General features: G+C 36.8%; 1 protein-coding gene across 17 annotated transcripts in view; it reads left to right on the top strand.

Annotated features, from left to right (window-relative positions):
- The window catches only part of NAALADL2 (N-acetylated alpha-linked acidic dipeptidase like 2), a 441,985-nt gene that overhangs the window by 239,353 nt on the left and 181,985 nt on the right, over nt 1-20,647 (top strand). For all 17 annotated transcript variants that reach the window (XR_014588273.1, XR_014588274.1, XM_083849054.1 and 14 more), the window contains one exon: nt 3,717-3,987. Coding sequence is in view for 15 of the 17 variants with exons in the window: in XM_083849054.1 (XP_083705180.1) it covers nt 3,717-3,987 (271 nt within the window). In the remaining 2 variants the exon portion in view is untranslated. The remainder of the gene's footprint in view (nt 1-3,716; nt 3,988-20,647) is intronic.

Here is a 20,647-nt window from a genome sequence, read left to right as displayed (position 1 = left end):
GTATAGACATTAAATCTTTAAAGAAAAAAAAGGCAACATTTTCATATAGGAGTTTTTCATATATCAGGGAAATTTTTCTCCCTGGAGATTTTTAAAATTAAATCTAAATTTAAGATTAAATTAATAGAATTGATAAGGAATTATGATACCGTTAAATTGATCCATCTTTTGATTCTTACAGTGACCTGTTGTGATTTGTCAGTACCTTTCGAATGGTGTTTTGCAGCGTCCCAGTGTATCAGAAACAGCAAGCAGCTGGTTTGTTTGCTCAGCTCCATGTTTCCCATGTTTACCAATTTTAAAATGAAATTTCTGTATTTTGTGCATGTATGTGCTCATTTATCTTTTTAAATCATCTGTTAAATATTGGTCTTCTGAAACTGCAGAGGCTGCAGAAAGAATGGATTCATTACAGATGTATCTTCAGCTTATTTCAAATTATTCCTGTAGCTTCAGAGCTTTGAACCTTCAGCAGTACTGGTCTGCTTGTCTTAACTCACCAGGACATTCAACCGATCAGGCAGTAAAATAATCTTGTTTATATTGGAAGTCTAAGATTGTGTCTTTAGAAACATTTTCTTGATCTTTTCATCATATCAAAGTGGGAAAACTTTATCTGAAGTAAAATAGTATATGCTTTCAGAGTTAAGTGCAATTCTTTTCTTTTTTTTTTTTTTTTTTTCAGTTCAGAAACCAAGCGTACCTGAGATGGAGCAAAACATGCATGAAAACAAGTTTATGGTCCGTTTTGATCTGTTAGTTCAATACCTTATCTAAATCTGATTTGTATTAGAAAGTAAAAGAAAATAACTCGTAGAAATCCCTTGGAGAGCATCAGATAAATACACAGTCTTATTCTGATGGTTATTGTTATTAACATTGATTCTAACTTGAGACCAATTCTTGCATCCTTGGTGGCTCCGCTTCAATAAATTATGCAGATTTACAGTAACTGAGATCTGACCATTAACTTTGCGGTTATTCCCATTGACTGAAGCTAGACACAGCTGAATAAAGGGTTGTTTTAATGTGCGGGAATACAAAAATTTGGCTGACGTTATTAAAGGTCATACTGTAAATGGAAATTGGCAATCGCGTTGCTATTGATTCCTACTGATATGCTTGCAGAAGTGAGAGGCATAATTGTCCTCAGGGCATGTTTCGACTGCTTAAGTCTTACTGCTATGAATCTTAATGCTCTGGCAGTTTTAAGTAAGTTATGGGACACGATGTAGAGAGTGACTATGAAGTGTGTGTGAAGTGTTGTGTTATTTTTTTTTAACAGCCAAGATGGACTGGCAGACAAACTTGATGCTATTCTAAATTTGGTCTGTCTTAGGAAATACTGTTTTTACATTGCATTTGTTGTCCAGCTAGAATGTAATAAAAATAATGGGTTAAATTTACCTTGGATTTTAAGTCCATGAAGTCAGCAGAATTATATCAAGGGTAAGTGCAGGACAGTCATTGTAGGAAATCTGTAAAACAACCCTCGGTATTGTGTTGCTTGTAAGATTTATCAAAGTAGTCTTATATGTGCTGATTTATTTTAATAAAAGGTTTGCTTGTGATTTGCAATTTGATTTTAACATCCTATAAAGACATTATGGAGTGAATAGTTAGTGTGCTCATTTCTTTAACTTAATCAGTTCTGTTGTCACAAAAGCTTCAAAGACAGGCTTACTTAATTACAAAGTAGAAAGTAACTTTACTTCTATTACTGAGGGAGTAGCTTGGTTATTGTATCCCTGTCTTCTTTTAATGCTTAATTCCTTTTATTGAAACTGGTTCCTTCTTGTTGCAGTGTGTCATAACCTGATTGGCCTGGGATAAGTTTCTTGAAGTTATTTATCCTATTAATGGTTCCATCACCAGTGGAAAACGTGAATGTTCTGTTAATGATTGTTAATCAAAAAACTTTGTGTTTCTGCAGTGCCCAAGTTTATGTCATTACATTAGTGGGAGCAGATGAAATTGGAAACTTGTAATATACTACTGATTGGTTTAACTTGTCCATTTTCTGTAGATTGCTTGAGACTTATTTTAGATAATTTAAAAAGATTAACTCTGCAAGAATAACATTTGAAAATTACTCCTCCTGACAGGATCTCTGAAGTCTGTAACATAAGTCCAGGGTTCTTGTAAAGGCTGTGAACTTTGTACGTCGATAACCTTGTTACTGTGATGCAGGCGGTGATACAACACAATTCTTTAAATAGAGTATTTTTCATTTTTTATTTGTTTTGTAAATCCGTCGTATATTGGAATCTTTATTTAATCCAGATAATGCACACCGATCACACTAGTGTTTTTTGAGTGTTTTGTAGGCTGTAACAGATGCTATAACTTCACTTTTTTTTTTTTTTTTAAGGCTTTGTTGGGGTAGATGGGGAGTCTTTCTGCTTTCTTTCCATCATAACTGTTCCTTGGTGGTGTATTCTGGGGCACTGGTGCAGACCCTGGCATGGCCAGCCTGCTCTGCCCTGCCTGCGGCTTCTGCAGCTCATGGCTCAGTGTCACGGGGTGTCTATAAATGTAAGCATGTGCTTGGTGGGATTCTCAAATATTTATCAGCTGCAGTAATGGTTTTAAAATGAATATGCATTATCAAATACTGCTTTTAGTGTGTGCAGGTTGGCTGGGGTACTTTTTATTGAGGACCCTAAAGCGTCTAAATATCATTTTGAAAATCATCCTTTTTGTGAAGTGAAGTTTGTGAACAGGACTTCCTGGCAGTGTCCGTGTATTTGTGCTTGGAAACCATTATCTTTAATTTTTTTTCTCAATCCCGTGAGCTTCAAATCTAACAAAAAATTAAAAAATAGAACGTCTTCAAGAAACTCAACAAATATTCCCTATTTTTGTACTGCATTTAGATAGCACATTTTATCTGAATAATGCTGCTTTTTATTTGTGCCCTACTTTGCTTACATAAGTCCTCTAAAATTATCCGTAAAATACTCTCTACATCTGGGATCTTCTAGCACTTGCTGGGAGGAGGGTGGCCCTTCCATGCTGTCACCATTTTTGTCCTATGATCCATCTGGTAGCAGGTGTCGAACAGTGATACAAACCCGGTAGCGCTATAAACCCAAACCAACCTACCTCAAGGCCCTGTTGGCCCATCTGGTCAATACTGCCAAATTAATTTTTAGGCTCATGTCGTGTGCGTGCCAAGCTGTTGGCTCAGGTAGGAAGTCTGAGGAACACCTTCCCACAACTAACACAATATTTGGGGAAACAGTTCCATTCTGCTTAGCAGATTTGCTTTACTTGATGATTTTAAGCCAAACATAATATAACTAATTTTCCACACCACTCCCTCCCTGAAGTCCCTGAAATATTACTTCAGACAGCATTCTTTTCTGCTCAGTTGTTGGTTAAATTGATGGTATCAGAAACTTGAGCAGCTCCACAGAGATGAATTTTGAAACAATTGTTGTGATAATTTCCACTGATTCTTTACATTTCAACTGGGTGTGTTTCCTATAAACGTTTTTCCATACTTTCATTTCCCCAAAAGTGGTTGCTTTTGCCTTGTAAATGGTAAGAAATTATTTGCAAAGAAAAGGAAGGGTGATTTATTTTTAATGCATGTTTGATGATCCATCGTGAATCCCATGTTTCATTCAAATAATATTATAGACTGCTGCACGTTAAGGTGCAAGTGTCTTGGTGGGAAATAACGTGAAACTATTTGCTTGTTTGTTCCCCAGAGATTTCTTACAGTTCCCTAGAGAAGATGATGTAGACACTGCAATGAAAATTCTGGGTCAATGGACTTCTCATGGCCTTGAAGATGTCCAGCTGGTAAATTATTCTGTTTTGCTTGACCTACCGGGCTCTTCTTCAAACACAGTAACTCTGAAAAACAGCGGCGAATGCTTTTATCCTGATGGACTGCAGTGCAACAGAGGGACCAAAACTCTTCATAGCCAAGACCTCCTGTACTCATATGCAGCTTACTCTGCCAAAGGAACACTTGAGGTAACATGACTGTTTGTCATTTGTGTTGAAATAGCTTCCATTGAACTTGGCTGGCAAAGTAAACATGACAAATTGACCAGCCTTAAGTTAACTGTGATAAATACCAGTAAAAATCTCAAGTCAAACTTAAAAAATAATCAAACCTGAAGGCTTCCTATGTTGGTGTTAGGTTGATGGTTTTTGTTTTTAATAAGTATCTCAGTTGATGAGCTGATACTTATTGTTTGGGTGTGAAAGTATGAAAGCTATGTCATGATCTACGTTTCCTATCTGAGATAGCATAAACCTCAATGTATATTTCTGAAATATAAGAATTGCAATGTAAATGTACTGTTGTATTTCTCCTTTTTAAAATGTTATACGTTACCTTCAGTGATACAGGGGGGTATGAGTGATGATTATGTCTTAGTTTCTTTATTAGTTTTCTTTATTAGTTCATTTTCATGACTTAAAAAATTAAAAGACTATGTAGGAAAAGTTGGCCTTGAGTTTGGAGGGTACCTCTTCCAAAATATCTTTGTATTTTAAGAATGTTTTATATTGCATATCAGTTACTGAATTTTGAGCAGTAAAATGCAACTCTTGTTCACTTTGCTTTTGCTTGTGACAGTGTTTGCCCATAATATTTATTGATAAAATGTAATGCGTTGTGGAAATCTTGAAATGAGTAAAAATGGTGAAAGTTGCATCATGTTAACTAGCCCATTTTATGGACTACTAACATCATTTTGAAATTTGGGCGTTCAGAAATTTGAGGGCTGGTAGAAATTCATATCCTCCAGTTTCTCATCCTGTTTCCGCTTCTCCTTTTGGAAAGCATCAAAGCCTTTTAGTCCAAAGGATTTAGTCCAGAGACAAGGAGGACTGGAGTTCTCATTTTCCTTTGGGAGAAAGACTTCTCTCCATCTCCTGGATTTGTGCACTGTTTTCCAGATCGAGTTTCATGCTCATTATCACCTTAGAGCCTCTGTGCTGGGGCTCTGACAATGAATAAAAGCATAAAACAGTAACTTCGTATTTAGGTTTGATATTTAGAAGTGAAATAAAGTAAGCAAGGTTAAGTCTTAACTTGCATTGTGTACAATTCAACTTTTCTATGGGCAAGTAAAAAGTACTAATGAATGGGTTTAGCTTATCACATTTATCACTCGGTATATACTTTCTCACAGTAACCTAATAAGAGTAGCTGTAATGAGATAAAAGTACAGTTGTGGCCTTTGAGATTTATTTCATGAAAATAAATGCGTTGCTAGCAAATTCATCAGATTAAAGGAAATTGAATGTACTAGGGAGAATCTTTGACATTATTACCAGCAACACATGTACCACTTTTAGTTATATTTCAGGACACTTTTCTCTGTGATTGAATTCTGAAGAAATGACCACATACACTGCTTGTGTACTATGACCAGGGATGTACCTTGGCTTTGACAAAAACCTTGGGAGCTTGCATTTGAGCCAAAGGATGGCTCCCTGTGCACAATTTTACAGTCAGTTTTTGAGATACCTAGCACCCTCAGAGATGTTTTCTTTTATTCTTTGAAAAGTCTACCCTAAATGTCTTTAAATCAAATTTTGCCCAAAAGGGAAATTTGCCTTTTAGTTTAGTCTACAGAGAAATCGGTAGCAATCTAACCTTTCTGACTTTTTATTGTACACAATAATCTTTACTATTTAAAGTAATGGAGGTAGAAAAACTTTGAATGAGGTGTAGCAGGTGATGTCTGTTGCTGGGTTCAGCCATCAGAAGGTGACTTGATTGCTTGCAGTAGAACTACAAATTGTGTATTTTGAATATGTTGCAGTTGGTTGTGATTGCAAAATCATGAGGGTTTTCCTGCAAAAAGATACTCTTGTAACAGCTACTCATAATCTGAATAATTTTCTTTCAAATGTGACACATCCTAAGCAGAAAATTTCTATTATGTGTCACATAATCAGGTTGAATTGCTAATATTGCTTGAATGCCACTGCTCCATTGTATTTCATTTGTATATTTGGTTTGCAAGAAGTTCAAGCACGTAAAACCATTAGTTCATTGCAGTCTGTCTACCAGCAGAGGTACAGCTCTACTTTCATGTTGACAAGGTTATTTGTAGAATAGCAGGACTCATTTTCTTTGACGACCTGTCATGTCCATTCATCATATAGCCATTGTATATGAGCCGTCCAATTTGTGCTTTCTGGTAACAGTCTAAACAGCATTTGTGATATCTGAAATCTACTTCAAAAACCTACTCAGTGCCATTGTGATGGATGGTGCACTTTACTACTTCTTTATAATTCATTGGGCCCTGAAAAGGTGACACTGTTTACCCATCACGGTGACAGGCAAGGCAGCCTACAGTTCTGGAGAGAGCTGTCTTGTCAGTTTTAAAATAGATATTGCAGCGGTTATGTAAATAATATACCATAGACCAGGTCAGCCTAAGGAAAGAGTGATATACGTGAAATATATTTTTATGAAAAGTTAAATACCAACAGCCTTTTACAGAGTTTAAGCCTTTTGTCTGCTTAATGAAAATGGGAAAGCCACTCTAGCCCACAGCATACATAAAAGGGAAACTGCTCTGCATCGAATGTATGCGTTAAAGCAAAATGTGCTGTCAAACAGCACCTAGCCAGCCTTCAAGCAGGCGCAGCACAGTGAATCTGAATGTGCTGTTCCATGCCCGTGTTGTGTGATCGTTCTCACGAGCCGAGCTGCGTGTGCTGTCCTTGGTAGGTGCTGGAGGGACGAGCTGGATAGCCGCTGGTGTGGTCCGAGGAGAGGTGTAGGGAACCTGCGGAGACCGTGTGCTTCTTTGGGTACCAAATCTGTGAGTTGTGCCAGCATAGGTGTGCCTTGTAACCCACAGGTAGCAGTGATCTCCTGAGCGCGGTCATGCCTGGGACGGAAGCACGGCAGAAGGCGTGTGGCTGCGAGTAGGCCCGCAGAGAATTTCAGGCAAAAACAAAGGGTTCGTGCCCATTCTGCAACGTTCCCTGTTCCTTTAGTAACAGTAAAGAGAGAATACTGGCAGATGTCATGGTGTGCTGAGACAATATTCAAGGCTGGACTAATTAAAGCAAAATGAAGATGATCTTTACTTTGCGTCCTTTCAATTTCTGAAGTTTTATGCGAGTTGAAGTTTTCCTCACCTTCACTTCAAGGATTTAAAATTTATTCACTTTTTGCTTTATGGAAGTGTTCGCGGAACCTTTAGCAATCCTAAATCTGTTTTAATATCTTAAACAGGTATTTAGTATCCTTCATTATATAGCATTACTTTATGCTCTGCTGTCCTCCTCTAATTCTTCAGGAAAAAAACAACTCCCTGTGGACTGCACCAGCTCCCTGTTAGGTCTTTGTTGTTCGTGTTTTTATTTATTTATTCATTTTTATCATGGACACTCTCAGCAAGTCTGGGAAAATATCGCTTTCCTTTCCTGGACCTCACACACTGAAAGGACCGCACTGGTTCAAGAAGCAGGGGCGGATGCAAGACCAGCACAGTATTGGCATGTGCTGTGTGGAGAGTCCTTGAAATGGGAATACAAATGTGGGCAGGAATTTGAAGGTTTTGTGGATGGAAAAGAATCATCCCCATCTCCAAAGCAGTTCTCCCAACACCCAGCACATCTCCTTTATGCTGCAGCCTCTCGTCCATCCCTGGTCCCTGGCTGCTTGGACTCCTTCACTGCTTCACCTCGCTTTCCTGCCATCATCCATGTTCTCTGACTGACTACCCATGTCTCTGTTCCAAATGTCTGCTGCTTTTAGGCATTTTTGTTCCCGGCTCAGCCAGCAATATCTTCGTTTTGGAGGGGCAGAGAAGCGAGAATGCCGACTGTTTGCCTCTGTGTCTGCAGTATGCTGAAGAGATGCTCTACATCTGTTGATAACATATCAGCCTGCTCTGGTTCATTTGTTTCAGTGACGTTTTCTCAGCTAAATGAGAACCCACCACAGAGATTAATGCAACCTGGAATGATACGAGAAGTACAAACCCATATGTTAAGCTCATTTAGTGGTGATCTCACCATTTTTCAATCCTGGCAAGGCAGGAATAAGGGAAGCAGTGTGCAGATTCTTACCAGATTTTGCATAAGGAGCGGGGGGGTTGCTCACTTCATTGGATAACCCATTTTCCCATCCGTCCCTTTCTTTTACAGGTTCTTCACTCTGTGCAGGAAGATGGGAGCCTTCCTCTCCTTTGATGCCAGTTCCTCTAATCTTATTGACTGTGTGCCCTACAGTCCTCTTCTCTCTCTGCTAAGTCTTTACAGTACTGCAGCACTCCTCTGTTGCTTTGCGGAACTTAAGTTCTCTGTATTTCTAGCTCTGCACCAAAAAGTTACGAGTTCCTCTGGAGGGACAACGCATCAGGAACTCCTTGACCCAACAGCTTGCTTTCATTTGATTTGGTTTCTTTGTGCTGCAAATGTTATTAGTGCACCCTTATTATTTTTTAATCTTCCCTCTAGCTAATCAGTAGTAATTTCCTTAACAGTATTTCTGAATTAAGATTGGTTTCAGCAGTTTGGTTTTAGAATATTTTAAAAATATTCCCAGGTTATTTTATCCCCAGGCAAAATTTCCAAATGAGCCTTCTGCAACATGCTTACTTGCACTTCTTGAATTCCAAAGGCAGCGAGTGCATATAATTCAGATTAAATAATCACAGCATCTCACGCTAAGTCTTTCGGTCATTTGTGATGGCACACTGGTGAAAAATATCAAGCTAGGGGGAATCTTGATACAAGTGTACATTTAATTCTTTTAGGCATGCCAATTTAGTTCATTATTATCTTTATTAACATTTTCTAAAATTCCTTCTCCAAAGAGACATGTACTAGCTAAAATGAATCCCTAGCAACTGCAGTCAATTTGCAGATGGCTAGGGCTATAGGTTGAATAACACATGCACACAAATGAGAAGAATCCTGTGATTTTTTGTAACATTTAGATGGTTTAGAGGAGCTTTATTTATCCTTTATTTATAGAAGAGTTTCTCAGAAACCTCTTCCACAAATAATCATAATTTAGACCACTGCTCTGCATACTAAGTAGATACAGCAAATTTTCAAGACAATCTCACTAAGAATATGGATTTTAGAATAGACTTGACCTTTAAACAGAAAACAACAGTCAACATTAACTACAGCATAGCTGCCACTCCATTTTAATTACATATAGAAAGCTGTGAAACGCAATGTGAAGGTTATATAATTTAAATTTGCAGTCAAGAACTACAAAAATTATCACTGAAGAGATTTCCTGCAGAACATCCTGTCAGTTTTCTGGCATATATCATATAACCATTCATAAATAAAGTTTTACAGTTCCCTAAAATAATAGTGGTTCATCACGCGCAAGAGCCCAGTTAATACTGCTGCAAGATTTTTGTATTGTCGAGGGGTAGGGTTTCAAAGATGCAAATGGCTACTGCTGCAAAACCTTCTGCTGTTTTATATTTGAGTGAATGCTGTACTGATGTTTGAGTAATAAAATATCAGTAATGGCATTTCAATAATAATACCGATAATAAATGAGTATTTTAAAATGCAAAATAAAGATGTGAGGCATCTTGATATCGACAGATGTAACAGATCACTGAGCACTTCCATGCCATTGCACATACTCAGCTAAAGGCACTTTTCAATAAGTACAAAATTTGAGAGGGACCAATGTTGAACCGTAAACATTATATATATATTCTCATATCATGGTAAAAACTAAAAGATGCAAACAGTGAAAACATGGGAAATGGATTTGATGCTTGATTCAGGTTTCAGTGTAAGTAAAACTCCTATTGAAATTCATGAGAATCGTTTTTAACCAGAGTTGAATTTTGTCTGTTGTTAGTCACTGTGAAAGAATACAAGTGAAAATACTTCTGTAAATGCATGGATCTTGGATAAATATTTTTCCCTTTACTTATCTTATTGTAGGATTTAGACCAGGCAAGTCATAATTTCCCATGCAGTTCAGTAGATACTTGGGTTGATATCTGCCCAGTTATTCTTCTTTCATGCCCAGTTTTTGTTAATGTTATTTGGTGCAAACCTGAATAGAAGGTAGCGCAAGTCAAATGGAAATTTTTCTGCAGAAGCACAAGGCACGTATTTTGCTTAGCAAGCGCTAACTTATCAGCTCCCTCTACTTTCTTTTATATCTTCTTAACAAATATGGACCTACCAACAGCAAACCTGGTTTAGAGTGCTGTTACATGATCTAATAATTTTTTTCTCTTTATGTTTGCAAACATAACTCCTCCTCAGAGGAGGAATTCCATGCAAAAACTACTTCTGTTGTGAGCTGTTTGGTTTCTATGGATTTTTCCCTTAAAATTCTCCAGTATTTTGAGGGCTTGAAACTGCCTTGAAGGCACCTTGCTTATCTTAAAAACAAACCCAAAACTTTCCTGCAACAGAAAGATTATAAAGCAAGTATTGTCAACATTTAAAAAATTGCTGGGATTAAAAAAAATACATTAAAAAATGACAACTGATAAAAAAAATAAGTATATAAAATAAAATATGAAATGTATAAAATATAAAATAAAATAACTGATAAAAAATTAACTGATAAAAAATAAGCATACCTGACTTTTTTTTTTTTAACGTAATTTAAGCTAGTTGAGGATGAGGCTTCCTATAATATGAAAAATACAGTAAAGACAGATTTTAGCTAGTTTTATGAAAAATCTTTGTTGAAGACTTGTGGTGTCAAAGAGCAAAGAATGGACTGTTTTAGAGACTGCTTTCAGGAATGGTTTAATCCTGGACACACAGCCTTAATAATAAGAAAGACCAAAAAGCTAAGAAAATCTCTCTTAAGGAAAACCCTTTGAAGCAAATGTGTTTTGAAAGCCTTTCAGAGCTGAATGAAAAAAGTGTGCAGAATAGTTTCAGCTCTGATACAACTGGTTCAAAAAAAATATAGAAGAACTGAACAATAACCTAGTTACTAACCATAGGCAAGTCTATGTCTGGTATCCAGGTGCAAGTGTAGGAGTGTATTGTGTGTGTATGTGACCCGTCAAAATGCCAGAGCCTGTTCGCTGGCTGGACTAAAATGTCCTGAGAAAAAGCTTTTGTTCAGGATTTCACTTTTGAGCTGGTTGGAGTCACAGCACTTGACTGCATCCACCACTTCAAGCTGCTATCCCAGGAGAGAAGTATCCACTTAAAAACGATAAAAAAAATAATTGTGAACTAAACAAAGATGAAAAAAGGCTTCCCTTTTTCTAAAATGAGGAATTTCTATTTTTTTTTTTTGGTCTGCTGTGTGGTCTCTTCCACTAAATTCAAATACATCTAATGTCTGACATCTCACATAATATATATTAGTTACTGTGTTTATCTCATTCATTAAGACAGCCTTAATGTGAATTAATCATGAGGAATATCTGTACTGTCCTCATAATTATTTCTTATGTTCTTGTGCTCTGCAGTTCAAAGAGAAGGTGAACAATCAATCACCAGCTTGTGACTGGCCCAAGAGTAGGTGTGTGTGAGAAAGAAGATGCTTCAAGGAATTTATCTTCTTTCCACTGAATTATGTTACCATATAGAGTTAGTCTTGTCTCCTCTAAGATTCACTGCTTTGCAGTGATATCTTCAAGGGGCAGACAGAGGTGAATAAGGATAGAAGAGGTCTGGCAGCCGCTTCCACTGTCACAGAGCAAAGCTTCTTAAGTATGCAAGAAAGCTCCTGCTGCGTTGTCATCAGGGAGAGATGTTCCTCTACTGCGGGTCACTGCTTGCCAGGCACGATCGCGGGGAGTATTTTAGAAGGTGAAGTAGTATGAAAAGCTAGAAATAATATTACTGGCAAATGAATTTCTATATCAGTCTTTTGATTAAAAATTTTATTTCAAAAATATTTTTCATGTCTTCATACATGTTGTCCTTTCACCTACAAAATTCTTGCGTCATAAGACTAGAAGAAAATCTTAAAATTGTGAAATTGAGAAATTTTATCAGCGTGGACAGTGTTAGGCTCAGGATCTGATGGGCAAGACTGCCTGTTTCTGTTCAGAAGTATTCCTGGTTATCTTATTGCTGTTGCCTTAAGGCATGTAGAGCTGCTCTGCCTGGAATGAGCTTTCATAATTTTTCAATTTTCTTCACAGACAACAAAGTAATTTCTTCACAATGTATATTGTTTGTAAAGCAGGTACCAAAAATGTAAAGAGAAATGAAGCAGTGTTGAGGGGAACCTTTTCAGTAGGTGGTAGAAATAGTGATTATTTTTGAGGATGACGATTGTACATTCTTTGTCTTGTCTGTTGAATTATGTTTGTTGAAATTCGAGAAATGTGCCTCTTGTTGGAATAGCGAGAAAAATTGTAGTCGAATCAGGATTTATGAGAGTACATACTGACCTCTCAGTTTCTAGAATGTTTTGTTTTGGTTGTTGTTGGCTGTTCAATATCCTGTGTGGGAGAGATCATACCAGGGGAAGAGAAAGAGTTGAGTGCAGATTTCTGTAGCATCTGGTAGTTTGGTAATAATGTCCCTAACTGCTTTTGTTGAAAACTATACTGTAAAGTACTATTACTACAATAATACTGAGCATCTTTCTCCTGCTGTAAAAGAGGCTGACCTGGATTCCAGGCTGTGGAAGATCAGGGAAGCTCTGTTCAGCTCCAGAGCTCTGACTGGGCTGCCGCGATGGTGTGAAGCTTTTGTGGTACCACTGAAATCAGTTGTATGATGCCAGAGGCCAAACTACTCCATCCTCTCATCAAATTGCCCAGATTCCAGTTTCCCTGCAGACTTTCCTATATGTTTTAGGTAATTTAAACATTTTTCCATCTTCCCTTTTTAGATACAGTTTAATGGGACCCCACTGTACAAGGTGAACAATTCACGGGTCCCTTTTCTAAAATGAAGCAATTCCCGTCCTTTGCACGGCATCTCCTCTCTTTCTATAGGATTCTCTGTCCCTGCTGAGAGCATGGGAATCAACTTCACAAATTCTCCATGGTGTTTCTGCTGACACTTAACAGAGATGAATGCTCAGATATCTGTGTGAAATTTGGCTCAATTCAGAAAAATCGTCACCCTAACCTTTGCAAAAGCAAACCACTAATTGCTCTACAGTGAGGATGCCTGGCAGGGCCCTATCCTGAACTCCCATTTAATTACTGCTGTTTTTCATAAAAATAAAACTTTTTAAAAATGAAGGCTAGCTATTTTTGAAATAAAAGATAGATGGAGCTGCCATATAAAAATCTTCAGATTACTAAAAAGTGCAGGATATAGTATCACAATTCACGATCAACTCATAATTCCAAAGTATCGAGTGCATTAAAAAAATAAATCTGAAAACCTGGAAGAATGAAGAACTTGGTTTTCTTCGTGGTACAATTTTATAGTATCTGATACCTGAACCACGTGCTTACACGTCTCTTGTAAGGGAAGTTTGATTTCCAAAATGCTACATACTTGAAAAACAGAAATGTCTACTGACATAATCACAGAGCTATGCTATTCTTATATACTGCCTTTTTTATATGTGTCTTTGTCAGTTGTGGGCCACTTGAATTCATTATCACTCAAGTGTATTCCCTGTTCTCAATGGAGTCCCTTTCTTCCATCTAAATGTATTTGTAATTCTAGAGTGTATTTTCTCCCAGTCCTTTTTCTAAAAAAGATAATTTAGAGACACATAAATTTGTGTAAAGATTTAAGGCATCAGAACTCACATCAGATATGAAAGATGTCATTTTCCTTTTCATGACTACATGTTCACTTCTGCAAATTAGATAAAATGCTGCTTTAACTCTCTGATGTGTTTACAGCAGTACATGATTAGGCATCTCTATGATTATGTTCAAGTGTGTGATGTTTGGCCAAGCAATGGCTACAAGTACTCTGTAAAAGAGCATTTATTATACTCTGGAAAATTGAGTTCTCACTGACATTTCTGAAAGTTCAAGTGTTCTCTAGATGGAATGGATGACCTCCTCTTGTGCTCATATGTGCTCATCTGTATTTTTGAGGTAGATGTCCACTCATCTTTCTATGTACTTGCAATAAGAACAACATGTTTTTATGTGTGTGTACAGCAAGTGTATGTACTTCAGTACACTGTGCATGTACGGGAATGCAAGTTGATTGGGAAACATTGTTCTCTTCCATTTAAAAATTGTGCCGTTTCAAAATGGCAAAAATTGGAAGCCTGAAGATTGTCAGGCTGTTTTCTAGATACTTCTGTTTTGACACAGTCAAATTAAAGATGAAACAGTTTAACAAAATTGAAACAACATACTCAAAGAAATTACAATATTAAATACAGTTATAAAAATTAAATATTTGAGTTGCACTTGAAAAGATTCAGAAGCACTTCATGTAATATTTCACATCAGTTGGCATGCACACTTTGTCTTTGATAGTGTTTGCATTCTCATGACACTGTTCTTCATGAATGTTCTTGACCTGCAGGAGGGAATGCTTGCCTTTTTATCCCATATATGATAAAAAGCCCATCGAAGGAGGACAGTCTCCAACTTCTGGATATTCGTGTTTGAGGCGAGCCAATAAAACCTATGCTTTGCTGCAATGTGGCCTTGAGAATTTTGGGGTTCTGACATCATGGGAATGCATTGTGTTATAGAGGAGTTTCAATGGAAATTTTAAAGCCAGGTTTGAATCACACCATTCTAACTCACTCTGTACAGATGTATCTAATGATTTTTTTTTCAGATGTAACATCACAGATGATCAATTCTGTATGTTTTTGTTAGTTTTTCCTCAGTCGGTGTAATTTGTAAATGTGTATTTACATGAATAATTATCCCTGAATAAGCAAAACCAAGCAGGTTGGTAAATACTGATTACTATTTCTGCTCAGGAAAGTATGATCATTGTGGCTTTATGCTTTAGCAACTATTGCTAATATTTCATGTACAGGAAAGAAACATTAGAATTTAAAATTTTGTCACTATTGAGCTTTGTGAGATGACAAGTAATCAGCACCACTTAATGACAGCTTAAAATAATGAAATTTTGAATAGGATTTTAAGCCTCAAATGATGACGTGTCCTTCAATGTTTTATAAACAAATTAATATTCTTAGAGACTTTAAAATAAATACCAATTTAATATGCCTGAAAAAAAAATATTTTATTTCAGGATACCTGAAGAACTAGATTAACATTTTAATCTAATTAAAAAAGATGAAAAAACTAGGTTTGCCTCACAGGATATCTTGCTGAATATCTTGAATTACAAAGTTATACTCATATTAGTTTTGTCTTCTGCTTAAGGGAAACTGGAAGAATGTGATTGGGGGCAGAGGGGAGAAAAAGTAGAAATGAATTAAAAGAAGGAAAAATAAAGTTCAAAATAGATATAGAGGGAGGAGTCTACTGGATAAGCATTATCAACAGGGAACAGACTATGTCAGCTCAGATTTATCTGGGGCTCTGTAACCATAAAACACAGAAGAGGTTCTTTTCTATAGGCTATAAAAAGGCTTCGATCTTAATTCAGTCTCGCTGGGAGATAGCAGGGGAAAAAAAGCGCTATAAACTGCAAAAAGAAAGCAAGCAAAGAAGCTAAACTCCAGTGTCTTTCTAAAAATGCTGCTGGAAGAGCAAAAGCAACCTGTAGGAGAAGCTTTAGCGGAGCCCTGCATGGAACAGAGCTGGGCCCCCATGCATCTCACTGTGTGGAACAATATTGAAATTCTGTGATTGAAATCTGCCCAGACATAAGGTGCAACTCTAAATATCATAAGCAAGGCAAAATCAGCTTCAGTTAATCCAGATATGGCAAGATTGCTTTTTTGGGCTCAGAGAGCATGTTCAAATTCAAATTGCACAATTCATCCATTTTTGGTTTGCCTCGGATAGGATAGCTGCTTGGAAATGCATTAGGTTATTATTTTGCAAGATTATTTTTTCTCTTCCCAGTTCTCTAGTAAGACAAAAAGTAGCACAGGATTCCCAGTCCTTGAGCTTCTAGAAAATAAAGTCTGGATAAGCGGTGTCGGTGTCTGAATCTGGCCAAGAGGGCAGGAGGATTTCCTTAGTTTGTTTACTTGACATAGTTTGGTTTTTTTTTGCAGGATTTCTCAGAGCCATTTCTGTGTAAGTACCCCAGAATTTATTTACAGGGATTCCCTGATGACTTGGGAATGTCCAGGTGTCACAGGACACACAAAACATAGTAAGTAATACTTGCTACTGAAAAACAGCATGCTTGGGTTTTGAGGCTCTAAGCCAAATTGCTTATAAAGTAAACAGACAGTGGAAAGCTCACCGGGGATTTCGAAGATAGTGTCATTTGGAAACTCCTGTAAACAATGGATATGATGCCTCATCTGCATGCAAACCAAGTTTTCAAGAAAGGATTTTTTGTTATATAGTAAAAGTGGCTCAGTAGGAAATTATTCTTTCATGTGAAAAGAGAACCGATAACTCTCAAAAAAATCACTGTCATCTGCATCAAATTATAACCTGATTTGTTCCTAGCTCATCTCTGAGTTGTATGTATTTTACTAAATGTTCAATTACATGGTCATGCCTGCCTAGATCTTGTCCTGTTTTGGTAATACCGAACCTAGTAACTGGAACAAAATTTACGGCAGTTACTCTTGGCTCCTGTGAGTCCTAAGCAGGAAGGAACAGACTGACTGGTCCTACTCGTACCGTGTACCATTGCTGTAGAAGTGTTTGAACTGCACATTACTTTCTTAGTTCAACCTTCAGCTCTTCGGTTGAACTAGAGGTGGTAATCATGTCTGCCACAAAACCCGTAACACAGAAGGTCTTGTTGTTCTCTCTCTCTGCCCCTACTCTCCCCACCTATTTATTTGTTTCGTGTACGCTTAGAGCCAAGGGAAGAACAGAGTTTGAAAGAGAACTCTGGGTATTAACATTTTTGTAGAAATATAGTAAATTTGTACAAGATGGCTGAGGCTGTCCATTTTGTCTTTGAATTGCTCAAGCAAAAGGACAACCAAGGAGGCTTGGGTGGTGGGAATCTCAGGCAGACAGCTGTGCTCCCCTGATTGTTCACCAGGTGCTTTTGGCAGAAATGGGAGAAGCAGCTCCTGTCAGAAAGCACAGCAGAGTTTACACTAACAAATGATTTAGCATACTTGGGCACAACTCAGTTATCTCCTGTTTTCCTTCTTCCTTTTCTCTAATTTTAAAGAGCTGGTTTTATGTTCGCCGAGTTTTCTTTGCATTTGTGGATGTCCAGCTTTGATCTACAGCCAGCTTGAGTTTACTTTTATGCTCTGCTGAATGCTGCCTTCAGCCTCAATTTCAGAGCTGTGCAAATAAATTATAGTGAAGTGTTTAATTAAAGTTTAGCTCGTGTCCTGATCACAGACTACTGTCTTCTCAGATACAATTTGCAAATATATTTGGGAGTTTTTACTCCAGGCAGGATGAATACTTGAAGGTTATTTACCTGCGATGCATCACACATTGGATGTTTCTGTTACGTTTATTGGGTCAACAACCAGAAAACAGTAGCGGAATGCTGAAGGACAAATGAAGGGCATTGATCTGAATGAAAGAAGGGGCTGTAGTAAATGCAAACAGTGTCTGTACTGAGGTGTTGATGCTTCTAGAATAACGTATTTGCTCTTTGGACAAATCCTCTTAATTCTGAGGAATAGTAGTCCTCAATAAATTGTATTCATAGCATTTAGTTTTCTAAAATACAGTAGAGTTTCTATTTCTGTCATTCCTTGATGTATTTGTAATTGCCATAGTATTTGCAAAGAAGGTGAAACTTTAAAATTGCATACACCATCTTCAAGACTCCAGCTGCCACCTACTTCATACAGCTATTCTTACTTTTCCTTTCCAAGTCATCTTTCTCTTTTTCACCCACGCCTGGATGAAATATGGTGTTTTATTCTCTTTAATTCTGGGAAGAAGCAGAAGAGACTGCGAAAAGACCCTTGACTGCCTCGATTGGGGCATTTTTTAAAGTCTTTGACTTTTCAGGTTTTATGGGATTTTTATCATAATTTCTAAGATAGAATGTTTACAACTCATCGAGCATCATCTTGGGGCTTAGAAACTATTAATAAGTCTAACATAAAATAATTACTTTTCCTAAAAATGTTTGTTTTATTACCTACCCCTACTTCATTTCATGCATGGGGTAATACTACTGAACACCATATTGCACATTGCAATTTGTTCCTAAATAGTCATATCTTTCAAACAGCATAGCGCTAAACAATTTGAAGAGTAAGTACCCAATTCAAATGGATAAAACAGCTCATTGTTTAGTCATTTCCTAGTTTTAGGGTAAGAGGATTTACCCTTCCATATCTAAATCAAGTACACAAGTGCTCTTTTTCAGCACCTGTTATAAATCCTTTTATCTCCTACCAAAGGAAAGCAGTTTATCAAAAGTGGGTTATTGCATGTGGGGTATTTGGCTTTCTTAAATCTGGAATATGTAAGATGAGAATTATGTCACATTGTAAACATCCCTAAAATAGAATTAAAAGATATTCGTTGGTTTTGGAGTTAAAAATGTCGTGACTAAAACAGAACTTCATACAATATAAATAGCTATTTCTCGGTAGATTATTGAGAAGGTAGTACTCCATGGATTAATATAGTTTTCTCTAACATTATTTTAAAAGTATACTTTAAAATCTTTTATGTTAGAGATAAAGGATCCAATTAATTGAGCCCCGTTGCATATAGTAAAAACAAAACTGACTACTCTTAGCTAGTGTAGTTGTACTGTATGTGATAAGATGTTGTTACTAAGTACTACAAGAAATATTTTGCTTTTTATTACAAATTTTACTTTAGGTCTTCAAGTGTAGAAGAAGGGATAGGAATCTTTTTTAAAAGTGTTGTTATAAATTTCATGTTCATTAATTTAATAAACGTAATAGTTTCTAGACTGTCCTGCCAAAATGTTATGATTTTGTTCTAAACTCTTACACTGAGTTAGTTCAGGAGGGGAGGAGCCATATGTAGTTTTACTCAAGATAATATTTTATTATTTTCTTATTGCGATTTTAACTGAAGTCTAGATCAGATTAACTGTGCAAACCTCCAGCTCCAGGTAATGTTACCAGACTGAACTTGGACACATCCATCATATGGAAGATGTGTGAACTCTTTGTTATATACACTCAGCTGCTTTTTCATTTTGTAATGACTTCTTGCATGTAGTCTCAATATATGAGAGTATTTGATAGCTTTGGTGTTGGGGCTTACTTTTAACATTTGGAGCAAAGAACATGGTCCGCAGTGTTTGGGGTAACAAGGAGTAAAATTTGAGTTCTCACAGAATTAAAAAGTGAGCTCTGCTTTTGTAGGGCCTTTTATTTAGTCTGCTCTTGTTAAGTGCATATGTTGCCTGGGAAGGACCAGTGAACAGCTCTTGAAGAAGCAGTTTGTATCCATAAATTAACGAAGAATATCCAAGGGCAGTTGCTAAATGTATTAATAATTGTGCAAACGTAGTTTTCTTGTTTACAGAGTGGTGGATAGCACCCTGGAGGAGCAGCTGGCAAAAATGATGCGAAGAGAAGAGGCACATGAATGTGGGCAGGCATCTCATTTTCACACAGTTGTACTGTAGAAGCAAATGGTTTGATACTTCATTATGTCATATCTTTGTGTATTGATTTTGCCTCAGGAAAAGTCAGTGTAGGTTCTCATATGACTGATGAAAGCTCTGATTTTCAGTTTGCTTGAGGGTAAGTGGGAAAGGCACTGGGTCCAAAGGAATTAGATTAGAGGTCTTCCCAGAAATCAGCCTATGTATAACCTCTCAAGCCGTAAGACTTTTGAGACTAATAATTATTACGCTCCAGTGTACCTATTGACACAGCTGTAGGTACAAATTAAAATAAAGCTGAGATCTACAAAATAAGGCAAAAATTGTGTGAACTTCAAGGAAGTATGCCTATTAATTCCCTTTCCTCATTTGAGATGAACTGTGTATAACCAGGTTACTTCTGTGAGATCTTTTCAGATAGGAGTATTAAATTAGGTAAAATTATAAAATAGTTTCTAATAGTATCAAAACTAATTCTCTTGATTTTTTCATGCATTTCAGATATGGTGATCACACAGGAAAATTTATATTGCATTTCAGCCTATAGTCACCATTTGAATTTTATATGAAATAGTTTTCATGTTCTTTAGACATTAAAAACCCATATATTTATAAAATAATAATAAAACCCTGTATGAAGTGCCAGATTTTCTGTTCCTATGTTTCAGTATTTGTTGTTAAATCGGATGTTTGCCTGTTGCAGAAGCACTTTATTACTTTGGCTGAGCTTTCTAAATATCTGGTTTACACAGCACTGATGACATATTACAGACTTAGGAACTTGCTAACTTGAAAATTTTAAAGAATGCATTTAAGAACAGAGACTTTGGAAAAAATATATATATGAATTCATCTTAAATGTTAAGGCACAAACTCATAATTTTCAGATAGAATTGTATAAGGATAAATGCTTTCCTAAAATACACATCTTTAGGAATCTAGTAAAATTTCGCACATCCTACATAGCCAGAATAACTGTTGCTAGAATTTAAACAGCTTGTGTGAAATGTCCAAAACCAGAACTGTTGCCTTTGGCAGTGAGTCCATAGTAACTGAAACTGAACTGAAAGAGAAGCTTTTCCATCTTGTACTGCTCATCTCATTTTAAATT

The sequence above is a fragment of the Anser anser genome (genome assembly GCF_964211835.1).
Source record: "Anser anser genome assembly, chromosome: 9".
Classification (NCBI taxonomy): Eukaryota; Metazoa; Chordata; class Aves; order Anseriformes; family Anatidae; genus Anser; species Anser anser.
Note: the sequence above shows the minus strand (reverse complement) of the source record. Positions and strands in the feature narration are given on the sequence as shown.